The sequence below is a fragment of the Mustelus asterias genome, chromosome 7, assembly GCF_964213995.1.
Source record: "Mustelus asterias chromosome 7, sMusAst1.hap1.1, whole genome shotgun sequence".
NCBI lineage: Eukaryota > Metazoa > Chordata > Chondrichthyes > Carcharhiniformes > Triakidae > Mustelus > Mustelus asterias.
The window spans coordinates 85,095,590-85,113,878 of NC_135807.1; the positions used below are offsets into that span (position 1 = coordinate 85,095,590).

Sequence of the window (18,289 nt, forward strand, 5' to 3'; positions counted from 1 at the left end):
TATGATTCCATGTCAGTTTTGAGGAAATGCAATAAATATGAATGCACATGCAGGAATACAACTTAACCAACTACTTATCAACATTTCTAAGTTATTTTCAAATGGAAAGTTTGTGTGTCTAGGAGCTGTAAACTACTACATTGTTGGATATTTTTACTGGGTAGTGGGGGGAAGGATGTTAAGGGAGAAAGGAGAGAATACTATGGGTTTTGTGACAAATAAAGCAGTAAGAAAAACTGCATTACTTGCCTTCAAATGGAAGTACCCTCTACGAGGTGGAGAAGGAAGCAAGGTTAACAAGAGGGGTGGGGTTAAACGGGGTTCCTCCAAGACAGTGGAACATCATTCAAGCATATTTTCCCCTCTAGTACTGTAAAAAGATGCTCTTTTGGGAAAAAGCATCAGTTCTTTTCTAAACATGGCAGAACACAGCAAGCGTGTTTAACTGTTTACATCCTGCAACAGATTGAGTGGATCTTGGTATATAGAGGATACTTCCATTCAAGAAATGAAGACAAAGAAAGTTTAGATTGCCTACCTTTGCTCTTCATTCCAGCATCTTCCACAGGTCACACTGTCAGTAGTATTTAAGAGGAGGGGATGGTTGTGGGAGGAAAGGCAACCTTCTCAATCTAGACGAAACGCCTTCCTCCAGAACAGACCTGCCAAAGTGCAAGTCATTCTTAACCAACAAACCCAAGGAATAACGCTAAGAAAAACTATATCATAGAATCACAGAATCTACAGTACAGAAGGAGGCCATTCAGCCCATCAAGTCTGTACCGACAACAATCCCACCCAGGCCCTATTCCCGTACCCACACATTTATCCTGCTAATCCCCCTGACACTAGGGTCAATTTAGCATGGCCAATCAACCTAATCCGCACATCTTTAGACTGTAGGAGGAAATCGGAGCACCCGGAGGAAACCCACACAGACACGGGAAGAAAGTGCAAACTCAAAACAGACAGTGACCAAGGCTAGAATTAAACCTGGGTCCCTGGCACTGAGGCAGCAGTGCTGACCAATGTGCCACCATGCTGCCCTGCTACCGTGTCGTTCCAAGTCACAGCCTTGCATCTGCAGTTTATAGTAACCTAAAGGTTAGCCTATGATGCAGACACAGTAGAATGACTATTAAAATACTACTTCATGACTTATACAAACTATAACGACAATGCAGAATACATTGTAGTGTCTCTTTAGTCATTGTTTCAATATTACAGAATGAGAAGTGCGTGTTCCACTTAATACAAGTTGTTGATTTATATTGCAGCTATAAATCGGAATCGATGCTCTAACACAAATTGCTGAGATGCAGATTAGCAGAAAGGAAAATTGTTCTATTGCAGTTTAAAAGTTATTTTAGGTATAAGTTTCCAGTGTAGCCCAAAGATATCCACCAGGCCAGATAAAAGTTTTGATTATTTAGGTACCAATCAATGCCTGAACCTCACCATTCCAGTTGAGACAAGCATCACAAGAAGAAATGGGAACTGTGGAATTTTAAATTTTTAAAATGCAGAAACTTGAAGAAAATATTGTACACAAGGTTACAAAGCACTATGTTAAAATCCCTAGGAAACATTGAACAAACAGGTCCAGATTTCCAAACCTCCTTTATAAAACTGCAAAATGGACCCCCTCCCACTAAAGGTGGGTGAAGACCTGGGCTTAAAAGATGTCAAGTGCACTCGAGAAATATGAAGACTGCATTTCAATATATCCAAAGTTTTATATAACAATAGACACGAGTCTCCTTCAATTCAAATACAGCTAGCCAATCTTCAAAGTTAGATTGTGTGAATAATTGTCTTTTCAAAGATGTTTGTGCATTAGTACAACGTCCAAAATTTCTTTAAAGGACTTAGGATACCCAAATAAATGGAAACAAAGTATTTTATTTCCTGACTGTTGTGGCTTTCAATTAAAGTCCATTCTTGAATGTACAAGAAACCCAAGTTGAAATAAAAGGGCTAAATTTTGTTTATTTCTGTGACCCAAGAATTTGTGTTGCATTCCCCTTGTAAGGTGTGAAAAGTAAATTGTTTGTCCTGCATTCCCCATTAATCCCATGGCAGAAGTGTCATTGATGCCAAGGAATTGAGACTAAGGCCAAAGCAGTTAGGTTTTTGTGCCCTGCTGCACAAAATCCTTAAACAGGCCCGAGTCCAAGGTCTTACTTGATCTACAGGCAAAATAGTATACCCCCTGAGATTTATTGCTGTGTAGCCATGCATGATTCTAAATTAGATATAACAGAAACATACTGTTACTAACATGGTACACCAGAGCATGTAAACATGATCTACTTTGGTTATCACGGCCCAATCCTACCAAGATGAAGGCAGAGCAAACTAAGAATCCACAATGCTCCAAATGAATTTTTAATTCCAGTCAGCTAGTAAGCTATTTCAGTACTGTGTATTTCTCCACAAACAAGCAATCTTAAGAAAATTATGCATTTGGTATATAATGAAAATCAGATTAAAGAAATGTGCAACTTTCATTCTGTTCAACAACGATGACCGTTGGCATATAATCACCAAATTCTACTAATGTTAATTTACAATGAGTACAGTTCCAAACAAGTGGCACACAGGGAGCCGATTAGAATTTAAAAGTGGAATCAATACTGATCTGAGGTTTGACGAATCTTCAGATCAGAAAGTGAAATTAAGCCTTTGTATGAGGCATGGTGTAAGACTTAAAGGAGCAGATATAATTTACTTTTACAATGTATAAAGGCTTGTAAGGCCTAATCATATAGAAAATGCTGCTATAAAGGTAATGCCACCACTTCTGGAGCTTTATTTCTCACACTCAAGATGGAAATATTTGACAAATTCATCAGGTCTTTAAAAAAGGGTTTTTTTTCTTCAAGAGTTTTTCCCCCCCCCCAATTACTTTGGAAAACTTTATCAAGTCATCACCTTTGGAATGAAAAGAGTAGCAAACTTTGGGAAAATTCCAAGGGATGGAATAGTTTTATACAATTCTGATGGGACAAGGTCATAAGCATGCTGTGTTTTTCCCCGTTGTTAATTTGCGGTCAACTCCAAGGGTATTGTAACAAGCATAAACATGGAGATTTTCCTTCAAAAACAACTTAAGTTCTGAACTGAAAACCGAAGGAGTAAGAGACAAGAGCATTTCAAATTTAAAATAGTTTAACATTTAAAGGAAGAAAAAAAGTACATGTGCTGATTGGCAGTTTTGGTCCATTTCAGTATATTCCTGAATGTTCTCATTTTGCCCTTCTATCATTCTATTTCAAATTGATTTCAAAATTCTACAACCACTCTTGAATAATCAACTGCTGTAGCAACACACACACAAATTTCAGTTTGGTCAAATACAGCATCCCAATATACATTCTGAAAATGAGTTTTAAAAATCAATTTGGAAGTTTATGAATAGGTACTCATTAATTTCAAGATAAAAATAATACACTATATAATTCATTAGTCTCAAGAACAGAAGGGAAGCAGAGTTAATTTTAATTACAAGTTCAAATATTACTGAAATTAAACAAAGGTAAAAGATAATTTTTAATTAAAGGTCATTCATTTGAACATGTAAATAGAATGCACTTTGGGAGTATGGATTAGAGAAACCATGATACACCAAATATTCAATGAGAATAAATTACAAATATCTACGAAGCTCACTTATATCACTATTAATCGAGACAATAAAAGCCAACAAAATGCTTTGTCATCAATTCTTTCAAATTAGGAAGGTATATAATAATTATAGGCAAAAGTACAATAAGTATTGCTCGAATAAAAGGATTCAGTCAGATTTAGTAACTATGAGAATAATTACCATATTCTCACTTTTTATATTCTTTCATTGCATGTGGGTGTTGCTAGCAATGCCAGCATTTGTTGTCCATCCCTAATTCTCATCAATAAAGTAGTGAACCATCTTCTTGAACGACTGTAATCCAACAGTTTAAACAGTAATTATAAAATAGGCCCAATGTTGGTTTCATTGCACTGGAATAACTGAATGCTAAAATGTGACTTTTACACTCCAGCAGAAATTAATTTTCCCAACACCATACTGATAAGCATCTAGTTACCAAAATCCATTTAGATTCTGCTATCTGATGATAAAACTACTTAACAGTTGCTTCATCAAGTGACAATTTTACTTTTAATTTCCCTTGGGAGATGGGGAGAAGAAGGGAGAGAGAGAGAGAAGCAGGACAAAAAGTTTGACCTTCTGTTCCTTCAGTTTCCAGTTATATTTCTGATTTGATTTACAGTACCCTTTATAAATATTTACACCACATATAACTTAACTGTTGTAAATTGTTGCATATGATAGGAAAAGAAACAAACAGATTGTCCAGCTCTGATAAGCAAAATTATCAAGCCGCACAGTACTTGGTCTTTATTTTCTGTCACCAAAAACTGTAATAAGTTTTCAAGTAGATCATCTTCATGATCTCCAAAATTCATCAACTTTTAAAAACTATTTGATTTTAGAAAGAGTATTATTTTGTGTGCATCTACTTAATTTTGCATGAGAAGTTAGGTGTCGATCAAGCACTAGAGATATTCTGCAAAATAACAAAAAAATCAGTTCTGTGAGGGCAATCTCAGCAAAGTAGAATTACTCAAGGTGATATAGTAATAGATATTTAAACAATGTTATTTTTGGTACAGTTACATGTACTGCCTTAAACAGAAGAGCTTTTATGGAAAAACAAGTTTTACTTATTGGTTCATACTTCCAATTAGGCCAAGTCACATTCCAGTTAAAATTATTTTTAAAAAGCTTGTGCTATCTCAAACCAATGAGATCTATTGAATTTCATATACATTACAGTTGGACATGCAGAATGTAAACTTCTCTGTTTAAAAAAAAACACATTGGAAAAAGTCTTTGGAAATATTGCATATAATACAGTGCAGCACCAGGAAAACTAAGTGCTCCAAGGCCTACAAGTGCACTGGAATTACAAGCAGCATGATCAAAAATGATTGGCAGCCAGTGCTCAAGTTGTGCACCAAGACCCATTACATCGTTCACTTGCAGGAAGTCACTTTCCCGATAAGCATTGGAGGCTGAAGCAGCACATCTCCTATTTGGAACAATCACTGGAGGAGTAGCTGCTTACAAGCTAAAAACTAAAATCATGCACCTCTACATTTTGCCCTGGCGTTCATGCCCCTGTATCTCTCCTGCACCAGTCAAATGTCCATTATAAAATGAGCATACAGCCAAATAATGCAACTCTGACATTATAGCTGCATCGCTGAAGAGACGTACATGGACATAACTAATAGACATAGCCTATCTGGGCCAGGGCTTCAGTCCCAGGATGCTTCATCATTTCAGATCGTGCAACTTGACAATATCCATACACTGCTCACCTCGGTTCCACAGTGATCATGTTAAAATGGACAAGTGCAGTCATAGTACAGGACATGATTAAAATACTCCACAAAATTTGCATCAAACATGTAGCAAAAAAGTGTCTATTACACTACTTTGCCTTCTCAAAACAGTTTCAGATCCACGTATATCTCATGAAAAATTACAAAGGCACTAGAATATCCATCCTTTGGAATTGAGGGTTAGGGATGGAGAAGATGAGGGTGCTTTTCACTTTGAACAACCGTTAAGCGGGGCTGTTTATGACTAAAGAAACCAAATGCTGTGTACAAAACCCAAATCTCATGCAAATAACTTGAATCTTACCATGCAAAATTTAAACTTCACATGCAAGAAATCCAAGCACAGCTATGCAAAAAAAAACTCAAACAAAAAATCTTACCTTTACGTTCTTTCTAAACAGCTTGTTTGCATTCTTTTCTATAACGAGATCTGGTCCACTTAGGGCTGCTCTTCACTATTTCACAGTTTGCAAGTTGAAAACTTTAAATCTCCTAACTTCTTGGGTTTTGAAGTTACTCCCCAATTGGTTCAAAAATATTGCTCACTTGTTACATTTAGACCAATAAAAGAGCAACATTGTTGAATGATTCATTCAGGAATCACTTTTTCTAATCACCAAGGTCCAAAGAGCTTAACCCACTATGGGAAACGTTTGGTGCACACAAACAGGTGTGAACTGCTTGCAAGCAGAAGGAGCTTGTAGGAAAGATGAGGATCACAGGCAGTGTGTTGAATATATGCAGCAGTGGGAGATCAAAGGGGAAGAAACCTTGGAACAAAGAGGTTGAATGTGTAAACTGCAACTACATGATCAGGGAGGAATGAATAGGATCAAAAAGAAGAAGGATGGGAGAGAGAAATAAAATACCAAAGAAAATAATAAATACAAACTTCAGAATGGAAAAACAACTTGAAGAATACGGCTGGAGAAAGGCAGAAAAAAACCCAAAAAGTGCTAGGAAAAACTCAGCAGGTCTGGCAGCATTTGTGGAGAGAGAAAGAATTAATGTTCCAAGTTGAATATTACTCTTCTTTGGAACCATGAAGTTCTGAAGAACAGTCATATTCAACACGAAACCTCTCCACAGATGCTGTCAGTCCAACTTAATATTTCCAGCACATTTTGTTTTTATTTCAGATTTGCAGCATCTGCAGTGTTTTGCTTTTAAAAAAAGGAAGAAGTTTGAATTCAATTAAGATAATCTAAACATTTTGCTCGAGCAACTATGATTGTAATGTGCAACTGTGTAGCTAAAAATGACAATGTAGGCACAGAGTGTAGCTGTCAAAAATATGGAAGTCAAATGTTTTGCCCGTTATCAGAACATGGTTTGGGAACAGTAGAGAAGAGGGAACATATACGCACACGAAACATTATATTTTGGGTAAGGCAAACAAAGCTTTACTGAAAACCTCTGTTAAAGCAAGTCACAGCAAGATTAATTTACAATGGAGTCACCTATATTGGTAAAATTTCTAGGATACTGTGGCACCTGTAAATGTTCCTAGTCATCAAGAGTAGACAATCCAATTTGACATGAGTAGTTAGTACCTTTGCAAAAGAATACTTTGATACAGCCTTAGGACTCCGAACCTGTTTTCTATAATTTCAAATTAATCTCAAATGCAAGAGTAAACGTGAAAAAGTTTAAACGGAAATGAAGATGCAAGATTTCTATCTTTTGAAAGAGTTGTGAGGAAAATGTAGCAAAAGATTATATCATTGCTACTAGAGAAAATAATTCGTGACATACCTAACATCTTCAAATTTTTTGGTAATGGCAGAACCAAAATTAGTAAATGCAGAGGAAGCCTTCTGACTGGCCTGAGAGAGGGTTTCAGATGTCTTCTTGAATCTGTAGAATTTAAATTTAAAAATTTAAATCTTATGTAAAACCATCACACTTAAATGTAACATGAAAGAGGTCATAGCTTCCATTTGTTTTATTTTGGACTGGTTCCACGCTTGTTTCATTGTGTAAGTTCATCTCAATTATTTCCAAATCCCAGGTCGGTTTCACCTCTTAGATCTTTCACTTTTCCTATTTGCAGTTTGGCCTGAATTTGCACCATATTCTGCAACTCCAAATCACGGAAGATACATTATAATAATTGCCAATCTCCCCTAATGACCCAATGAGATCACCCAATGACTATACTGGGTCTTGAAGACAATTAGAAGGTAAGACACAATTGCACCAACAGTGTACAACTGAGTTGCCACTCCAGGTTGAACTGCTGACAGATCCAAAAAATTCCACCCATTGATGATTTCTCTCCACAGCTGCTGCCTATCCTGCTGCGTTTTTCCAGCATTTCTCGTTCTTATTTCAGATTTCCAGCATCCATAGTTGGATCACACCCAAGAGAACTACATGCAGTTCTGGTCGCCATATTAGAAAAATTATATAGAGGCACTGGAGGAGGTGCAGATAAGATTTACAAGGATGATACAAGAAACATGAGAATATACATATGTCAGGATTGATAGGCTCAGAGTGGCTAAAGTGAATAATGCATTTAAGGGAAGCTACAAAAACATGAAAGAGAAGGAAATAGAGAGTTATGATGGAAAGGTGGGAGGAGCTCGAGTGGAACGTAAGCACTGGCATGGGACTGACTGGGCAGAATGGTCCAATCCTGTGCCATACGTACCATGTAATCCAGATTGTTTGCAACCGTGACGTCATATTTGACCCAGAGTTAAGTTTCTGACCACATAACTGCATCATTGCTAAGGTCCCCTAATTCCATCTCTGTCAGCCCAACTTTGTCAGTGTCTCAGCATGTCTGCTGTTGAAACTGTCATTCATGCCTCTATTACCTCTAAACTTGGCTTCTCCAATGCCCTCCTAACCAACCTCCCAGGTTCGATCCTTTGCAAACTCGAGGTTACTTCCCCAAAACTTTGTTGCCCATGTCTTACCCACTGATTGCCACTGGGCTCGCAGACATACGTGGGCTGTCAAGGGGCATCTTGATTTGAAAATTCTCATCCTGGTTTTCAAATCCCTTCATAGTCTCTCCCTCACCATCTCTATAATCTCCTCCAGACCCACAAATCTCCATTCATTTAATTTTGGTCTTTGTGTATCTCTGATTTCAATTGCTCCGTTATGAATTGCTGTGTCTTCAGCTGCTCAGGCCCCAAATTCTGGAAATACCCTGCTTGAAACTTGACTCTCGAGCTCTCCTTTCCTCCTTTAAAACCTACCTCTTTAAAACTTACCTCTTTGACCAAACGTTTGTTCATCTGTCCTAATGTCACCTTATGTGACTCAATGTTTAATTTTTCTTTTAAAACACTTCTATGAAGTGCCTTGGAATGTTTTATTACATTAAAGGCACTATATAAACGCAGGTCTTATACATAAATTGAGAAACAAAAGTAAGCGGCCAGTCAACTCAAAATAAGCTCTCTCCAATGCCAATGGACACCCCAGGATATGGATGAATAATGACATTCCCTCATCTTGGCGCCTCAATTATACTTGAATAGATGAAACTGAACGAGGCAGGAAGTAGCTCTTTCTTGACACTTGCTCATTCATTGGATTTACAGAATTATTCAAGATTTTAAAAAAAATAATTGGTTCACAGGATATGAAGACATTGCACATCTGTAGTTGCCCTCAGGAGGTGGTCGGATATTTTTTGAAACATAGTAGTAATCATTTGCACAACAGAGTTGCTGGCTAGATGACTTCACAGGACTTCTGATTCCCATACCTAAAGGGCAGTCATGAACCATTTTTGGTTTTTAAAATGCTAGTTCTGTCATCAGACTTATTTAATTAAATTTCACAACTTGACATGCTAGGATATAGTGACTAGTTCAGTACAGAACTATCGTGCCAACTTTCAGTCTGTCAATTTGGAGTTTCGCAATTTGCCGCCTTGTTGCTATTATCCTTAAGCACCAAGTCACAGAAAGTACTATTAGGGCAGATGGTCAAAAGCTTGAACAAAAAGAGGTCTGAAAGATGAATGAGGGCTGTAGATAGGGCTTTAAACTAATTTATGGTGGGGAGGGTGCAGACGTAAGAGGAATTACGAAATCAATGGTAGAGGAGAGGGAGCGAGTGCAAGTGAATGAGGGCATTCAAGTAGTTAAAGGAGTAGAGGGCGAGGGAGAGGTTGATAGCGTTTCATCAAATCGGGTCCAGATAAAAGCTGGAATAAAGACACTTTGCCTGAATGCACAAAGCATTCGGAACAAAGTTAATGAGTTGATGGTGCAAATCAGCACTAATGGGTATGATCTAGTGGCCATCACAGAAACGTGGCTGCACGGAGACCAGGACTGGGAGATGGATATCCAGGGGTATCAGGCATTTAGGAAAAATAGACAGGAAGGAAAAGGTGGTGGGGTAGCTCTGTTAATAAAAGATAATATCAGGATAGTAGTGAGGGATGACATACGGTCTAAGGAACAAAACGTGGAATCGTTATGGGTAGAGATAAGGAATAGTAGGGGGGAAAGACACTAGTAGGCGTGGTCTATAGGCCCCCAAATAATAATGTTGAGGTGGGGAGGGCTATAAACAAGCAAATAATGGATGAGTGCAAAAACGGAACGGCAATAATCATGGGGGACTTCAACCTGCATATTGATTGGCTGACTCAAGTTGGAAGGGGTGGGATGGAGGAAGAGTTCTTAGAATGCTGTCGGGATAGTTACCTTGAACAGTATGTTACAGAACCGATGAGGGAACGAGTTATCTTAGATCTGGTAATGTGTAACGAGGTAGGTAGAATTAAGGGTGTTCTTGTGAAGGACCCTCTTGGGTCAAGTGATCACAATATGGTCGAATTTCTGATACAAATGGAAGAGGAGAAAGTAGGGTCCCATCCCTCTGTTCAAACAGAGGACAGTGGTAAGTACGATAGGATGAGGGCTGAATTGGCTAAGGTGGACTGGGAGAGCAGACTGGTAGGTAGGACAGCTGAGGAACAGTGGAGGATTTTTAAGGAGATCCTTTTCAGTACTCAGCAACAATATATTCCGGTGATAAAGAAGGGCTGTAAGAAAAGGGATAACCAGCCATGGATAACGAAGGAAATTAAGGAGAGTATTAAATTAAAGACCGATGCGTACAGAGTGGCCAAAAATAGTGGAGAATCGGAAGATTGGGAAAACTTTAAGAAACAACAAAGAACAACTAAGAAAGCGATAAAGAAAGGAAAGATAGGTTATGAAGCTAGGCTAGCTCTAAATATAAAAAATGATAGTAAAAGCTTTTACAAATATATAAAAAGGAATAGAGTGGCAAGAGTGAATGTTGGACCCTTGGAGGACGAGAGGGGGAATTTAATAGTGGGAAATGAGGAAATGGCTGAAACTTTAAATAAGTTTTTTGTGTCGGTCTTCACGGTGGAAGACACAAATAGTTTACCGAATATTAACGATAGAGGGTTGGTAGGAGAGGTACTCAATACAATTAATGTTACCAGGGTGGCAGTGCTTGGTAGACTAACGGGACTGAAGGTGGACAAGTCCCCGGGCCCGGATGGAATGCATCCCAGGGTACTGAAAGAAATGTCAGAGGTAATAGCGGATGCGTTAGTGGTTATTTATCAAAATTTGTTGGATTCTGGGGTAGTGCCGGCGGATTGGAAAACAGCTAATGTTACGCCGCTGTTTAAAAAAGGAAATAGACAAAAGGCGGGTAACTACAGGCCGGTTAGCTTAACGTCTGTAGTTGGGAAAATGCTGGAATCCATCATTAAAGAAGAAATAGCAGGCCATCTGGATAAGAATGGTTCGATTAAGCAGACGCAGCATGGATTCATGAGGGGAAAGTCGTGCTTGACAAACTTGTTGGATTTTTATGAAGATGTGACTAGTGCGGTTGACGGAGGGGAACCGAACCGGTGGATGCGGTGTTTTTGGATTTCCAAAAGGCATTTGATAAGGTGCCTCACAAAAGGTTGCTGAAGAAGATTGGGTCACACGGAGTTGGGGGTAGGGTGTTAGCGTGGATTGGGGATTGGCTATCCGACAGGAAGCAGAGAGTCGGAATAAATGGGTGCTTTTCTGGTTGGCAGATGGTAACTAGTGGCGTGCCGCAAGAATCGATACTGGGGCCTCAACTATTTACCATTTATATAGACGATCTGGAGGAGGGGACTGAGTGTAGGGTAACAAAGTTTGCAGACGACACAAAGGTAAGTGGAAAAGTGAATCGTGTGGAGGGCATAGAAGGTCTGCAGAGAGATTTGGACAGGCTGAGTGAGTGGGCAAGGATCTGGCAGATGGAGTATAACGTTAACAAATGCGAGGTTATTCACTTTGGAAGAAATAATAGCAAATTGGATTATTATCTAAATGGAAAGAAATTACAACATGCTGCTGGGCAGAGGGACCTGGGGGTCCTTGTGCATGAGACACAAAAACCCAGTCTGCAGGTGCAACAAGTGATCAAGAAGGCAAATGGGATGTTGGCCTATATCGCAAGGGGGATAGAATATAAAAGCAGAGATGTCTTGCTGCATCTGTACAGGGCATTGGTGAGGCCGCAGCTGGAATACTGTGTGCAGTATTGGTCCCCTTATTTGCGGAAGGATATATTGGCCTTGGAGGGAGTGCAGAGAAGGTTCACCAGGTTGATACCAGAGATGAGGGGTGTTGACTATGAGGAGAGACTGAGCAGATTGGGTTTGTATTTGTTGGAATTTAGAAGGCTGAGGGGGGATCTTATAGAGGCCTATAAGATAATGAAGGGGCTGGATAGGGTAGAGATGGAGAGATTCTTTCCACTTAGAAAGGAAACTAGAACTAGAGGGCACAGCCTCAAAATAAAGGGGGGTCAGTTTAGGACAGAGTTGAGGAGGAACTTCTTCTCTCAGAGGGTGGTGAATCTCTGGAATTCTCTGCCCACTGAAGTGGTGGAGGCTACCTCGTTGAATAGGTTTAAATCACGGATAGATGGATTCCTGATCGGTAAAGGAATTAGGGGTTATGGGGATCAGGCGGGTAAGTGGAACTGATCCACTTCAGATCAGCCATGATCTTATTGAATGGCGGGGCAGGCTCGAGGGGCTAGATGGCCTACTCCTGCTCCTAGTTCTTATGAATGAGAGCTGGAGTCAAAGTAGCATAGTGGGGACCTTTGGTACTTTGAATAATGTCATACCATTTCATGCATGGCAACAAAGCCCACAAGTAAGTCTTTCCTGTCTTAATTTGCCACTGCACAGAATAGAACATGATTTTTCTGTGCTCTGGCTCTTAATCATGACTTGAGTGGAACAGAGAAGAAAATAAATTGCAGTGAACAGGAGCTTGCAAAACCCTTTGGTTGCAGATACATTTTCTCTAGCCTGTTAAACATTTTTCAATAAAAAAGCCCTGATTTATTCAGAGGAAAACAGTGCACATAACAAATTTTAATGAATTTCATATAATGGATTTCGTCTTAGATTCTGAGTCAGTTTATGTAGCAGACTTAAATAAGTCTTAAATAATGAAGGTCCTAATTTTTAAAATAATGAAAATCCTAAGGATAATCTATTGCAAAATGTAATAGTAAATGTTCTGAAGAGTAATTTCAACATTCTTGCACATGACAAAACACCAAAATTATGAGGGGAGTTGTAAAAACTTCAAATAAAATTCAAAACTTAGGCCTGTATGAGCTTGAGAGAATGTTTATCTCGGAGGTCATTTTCTTTTAGTTTGAAATGCAATGAATCCAGTTTTTAGCTGGAGTTTGAACAAAAGGAGGAAGAACGATTTATCTACCAATCCAGTTTATGGCTAGAAGTCTACCTTACACTAAAGGCAAGCTTTTCTTTACACTTATTCAATTCATGGTTCTATTGGCCATTGATATACTATACACTTACGCTGTGGAAGACTGTACATCTAACCAGCTTTTTGACAAATTCTGTTTAAGTTCATGTAGTGGGGTCAATCCTAGTTTCTTCTTTAATTCAGCAACGTGTCTTTCTTTAGCTGCAAGCACTTGAGAAAGTGTTTGGATTTCCTCCTCCACCTAAGATGAAACACAGGTGAGATTTCAACACAGCAGAGCATGGCAAATAACAATTTTGAAAAAAAAAAATCACTGTTACTTCTACTTCCCCCTCCTCATGTTTTCTTTCTGCTAGCTATCTTTTAGAGATTCCTCTCCCCCCCCCCCCCCACAGAAAATAGCAGGGAAGAAGAATATTTCACTCCTATATAATATCCAATAACTTGAGCACCATCTAGGGAAGTAGGATTTTTTTAAATGCCCATTCGTTAAAAATGATAGTAATGCATTCCTAAATTTTGTCCACATCACATGGTCCTTTATAAGACTAGAAATGGAATGTAGACCCATGCATTCCAGTGCGGGCGGGCAGGCGAAGGGGAGAAATCTGGGATACATTCTCAGCACTCAAAAATGTGTGGCCCAGGGTACTCCACACCTCATTTCAATGGAGGCCAAAACAGTGTCATAGCCTACCAAAGAGTTATGCATAATTAGGCTGCAGCAGTTTGGTGGTTGGGGTCACAGGAGTTTAAAAGTTGTGTTGTAAGGAGCACTGCTGCTACTCCTGATACCACATTCAGGTAATTAAATATAAAACAAATACCTTCTAAGTCGCTGCTGCACACAAGGTTTGGCGTTTGTGATGATACATGCTGCCTCAGGACAAAATAATCTTGCTGCAGGAACTTCAAACAAGTTTGTGCGTGGGTAAAGGACAGCTGTTATTTTTCTTTTCCCAATATAGTGAGTGAATTTAGGTCAATAACGTCCATGTAGTGCCCGAGGACTTTATTAGGAATGAAAATGATTAGTTAGCCAAAATTGGGCACTATGTGGTTAGATTTATAGGTCAGTGTTTAACTATTTACTCACATTTCAAGGTATGGCACTATTATCGGATCTGGCTCAAACCCACGCTCCAGCATATGGATCAGTTGCTGCTCTGAGAAGCAATTTCTAGGCCTATGAGTCAGCCATATATCATTGGGCTGACACAGAATAATAGTTAAATAATAGACTCAGGCTACAAAGTATTGAAATACCCTTAAAAGCGCATTTCTCGTACTCAGACTTCTGGATGAAACAGTCTTTTATAGACTTTGATGTACATAAACAACAAATTTCTAGTACAGATCTCCAGTTGCATCCAAAAACGGGAGAATTCTCTTCATACAGCCCAAAGTTCACTGAAGTCCAAGTTTATCAAGCAACACCAAAACCCAAAAGCAAATGATCTGATCTTTTATCCACTTGGGCAAACTTGCTGGATACAAATTGGCTGTTGCAATGCTGATGCAACAGGAAAAGCACTTCTAAAAGTGAATTATTAAAGTACTTTGGGACACCCTGAGAAAACGAAAGGCACTGTACAAGAGCAAAATAATTCCTTATTCGACCAAACCTCAGAGAAACCCAATGTTAATAGGTTGACAAATCTTTTTGCCTTCTAACATTTTTGCAATGCATAATTTAATAGCCTAGGGCAGAATCCCCACCTTTAAATGGACTTTCAAACCAACCAGGTCTGGATGCTACATTTGCTCCCTCAAAAAACATCCAAGTGTCAAGAGAAAGAGAGTGCTTTCATTTTAATCATATATATTTCAAAGCTGTGGGAGGCAAATGTTTGTACTTGGTTATATGTTGTTGCATCATATGCTAGGCTACCAATATTGCTCTTAAGTGGGATTCAGTGCTGAATGACTCTACTGCCAAGAATCATCAGCAGGTAGCACACGAGATAGATAGTTGGCTGTTAAAGTAAACAGTACAAATTCACAAGTATTAAATCAGTATCTCATGTGCCTTTGCCACTGGTTCTTTTCCTTCAGATAATGCTGCTACCAAGATGTTAATGATGCTACCATTTCTACACCCTGTGAAACCTAAACCCAAATTCTCTTGCTGGTTATGTGCCAGCTGATGGTCAATTTCTGGTGTTCATTCCTTGTTCAACCTCTAACCGTTGGAGCTCCTGCTCTCCACTGTTCAGTATCTGTCTTTGCCTTGGGGGTAGTCTAGGTTTATTGTTCCAAGTAGCTTGCTCAAAACTTCAACTTAAAAAAAATAAAAGCGACACCACATTACCTGTTCCTTTAACAAACTGATACCGATCATTTAGTAATATGCTCAAAAGTCTAAACTTTCTTCCAAGATTTCTTTTCAAAAAGAATCATCCAGCATTACCTGTTTTTAATCACAGAATTCTAAATTTTACCTTCTCTGTGGCAGTGGCAACTTACCCTCTCAGCAATTTCTTGTACGCAATGTCAGAATCAAAATGTAAAGTTTGGGCATGGTTATAATTGGCAAAACCACTGTACTTCACCACTACCATAGTTCTATACATGAATGTTCCAAACCAAGTCCCATTTTCCACCTTATCTAAAGTACCATACCAGACAGGTTTATAGATGAAGCTCACAAAAGGATCACTATATTTTCTTGAACTACATTGTAGATCTAAAATCAAATAACAATAAACTTGATAAAAGGAAAAAAAGGAAACATTTTCACAACTTGCAGAAATGAAAGTCGTTTGCCAAAATCCAAATGATATAAATCATCTGAGAAAATGGGGAAATGTTAGGGGGAAGTTTTTCACACAACGGGTGGTGGGTGAATGGAATCGGCTGCCGCCAGTGGTGGTGGAGGCGGCAAACTCAATAGGGTCTTTTAAGAGACTCCTGGATGAGTACATGGGACTTAATAGGATGGAGGGTTATAGGTAGGCCTAAAAGGTAGGGATACGTTCGGCACAACTTGTGGGGCCGAAGGGCCTGTTTTGTGCTGTAGTTTTTCTATGTTTCTATCTAAACACTTGGGATGGGGTGAGGGGAGTGGTACTTCTGGTACACATTCATTAGCTCCCAGACTGGTCATTCCTTACTTTGGTAAGTTCATTTGTCAGCTCTTCTCGTTCATCATCTGTCATTCCACCTCCGAGATCAGCAGTTGCAGCTGCATCTTCTCCGACTTCAGGGGCTGGATCACTTTGCAGCAGACCTGCAATAAAAGCAATAACATCACTCCTGAAAACCAGTTAGTGAAGGATGAAACCAGAGCCAGCTTCACTTGGAATAGAGTGAAACATAACAGATATATATATATATATATATATATATATATATATATATATATATATATATATATATATATATATATATATATCCATCCTGACTCTAATCTACTTCTGTGTCAATAAGTATTTCTTTATACATGCTCAAGTAACCATTCAATCCATGCCCTTCACCTCAATTTATAAAATTAACATTGTATAATTATCTGAACTACATTAGCACAGAAGGAAACTGATACTATAGATTTAATGTTTTTAAAAATTGCTTAAAACTTGGGTCTTTGAATAAAGTACTATTCCCAAGTGAAATACATGCACACAAGTACATTTTTATTTCTGATTCACATTGTTCTATATTAATATTGTTACGATCCCAGTTGATGTTATAACTGGACAGGAAGATCCAGAATGGAACCCTGGCTCAAAAGACCATAACCTTTACATTTTGTAATCAAATATGGAGGAACAGAATCACTGGATCACTAATTAGTTTAAACAAGAAAAGAAACATTAAACATGATAAAATGGATTAGAATCAATATTCCTCTACTACCTGCTTAGCTTAGCAATTGCACACGGGTTTTAAAATTAACATGGATGACACAGTACATTTCAAGCTACAACAGCCGTATTACACACAAAGTCCTTTTAATCAAACAAGTGGTCAAGTACACACTCCTCTCTGAACCCAAATTAGTGTCCATGGATTTCTTCTAAGAATTCCACCCCCTCAGCCCCAGATGATTGTCATATGAAAGTTTCCAAACTCCACTCCTAAAACACAGTTTTCTCTCATCGTAATACTTTCACTTAGCGATTCGCATTCTGGAATGTGGTCCAGATTTTACAAATTACACTTTTAAACAAAGTTTCTGCTCCATTTTTAACAAGTAATCCATTCCAGATTTTTTTCATCAACCCATTTGACAGCTGTTCTAATGGCAACAATTGCTTTAACTTCCAATTCCCAAATTCTTATTAAAATGTCAAATGTTTTAGCTACCTCTGAAAGTCTGCTGTCCCACTTTAAATCTAGTTAAATGCAATAGTCCCTTTAACTCAGAGCGCTTTGTTTAATCTTCCTCGACTTCTTCTGAACAATATCTTTGCCTCTGTTGTCTTTACTCAAGTTGTCTTCTTTCTGTCCAACTCCCTGGTTATTTGGACTATAAAATGTTTCATAGGAAGCCTGCATCTATCTAGTCAAGTTGAGAGAGCTACTCACTCCTCCATGACCTGTCTCCAACTGCCCCAGCTTCCAGCTAACATGATGCACAAAGAAATCTTTTCCCCCTCTGGAAAATAGACTTCCTGTTGTTAAGCAACATCATAGCTACTATTTATTTTACACGCCATAAACCTCTCTAAACACAAAAGAATCCCAGTTGAAATTGAAACCAACCCCCACACCTAGATTTATCTGGCATGAATGTAGCTGCATGTTCCTTCCACACTCAAATGTTAAATTAAACCCAAAACTATTCCTTATTTTTAATGTTAACCAACACAAATATAAATCCCTTTAAACTGTCGTTAGTTTCCTAAAAATATTCAGATTATTTAAATCTTAGCCTAAAAGGATACAGTTTAACGAAATACTCCTGTAATATATTTATTTTATTTAGAAATTTTCTATGAGGTTATGTGTAACTTAAAGATCAGTCCATGCACAATTTTTTTAAAGCTTTTTGTATAGAGTTATTCAGATAAAAATTAACACTAGCAAGTAAATAAACATCTCAGTTAACTTATCAGTGATGAGGAAATTTAAATAAGACAGTAATGCAGGACTGAAAGGTTCACTTCCACCCATTTTTT

The 18,289-nt window shown here is 38.4% G+C and overlaps 1 protein-coding gene across 5 annotated transcripts in view; it reads right to left on the reverse strand.

Moving 5' to 3' along the window:
• Positions 1-18,289, reverse strand: part of LOC144495827 (tumor protein D52-like) — a 191,103-nt gene that overhangs the window by 115,837 nt on the left and 56,977 nt on the right. For 3 of the 5 annotated variants that reach the window (XM_078216366.1, XM_078216362.1, XM_078216363.1), the window contains 3 exons: positions 16,283-16,398; positions 13,262-13,410; positions 7,168-7,269 (listed from right to left, as the gene is read on the reverse strand). In XM_078216366.1, coding sequence (XP_078072492.1) covers positions 7,168-7,269; positions 13,262-13,410; positions 16,283-16,398 — 367 coding nt within the window. Of the gene's footprint in view, positions 1-538; positions 663-5,792; positions 5,831-7,167; positions 7,270-13,261; positions 13,411-16,282; positions 16,399-18,289 lie in introns of all 5 variants that reach the window. The other 2 variants (XR_013498343.1, XM_078216364.1) reach the window with 2 other exon arrangements.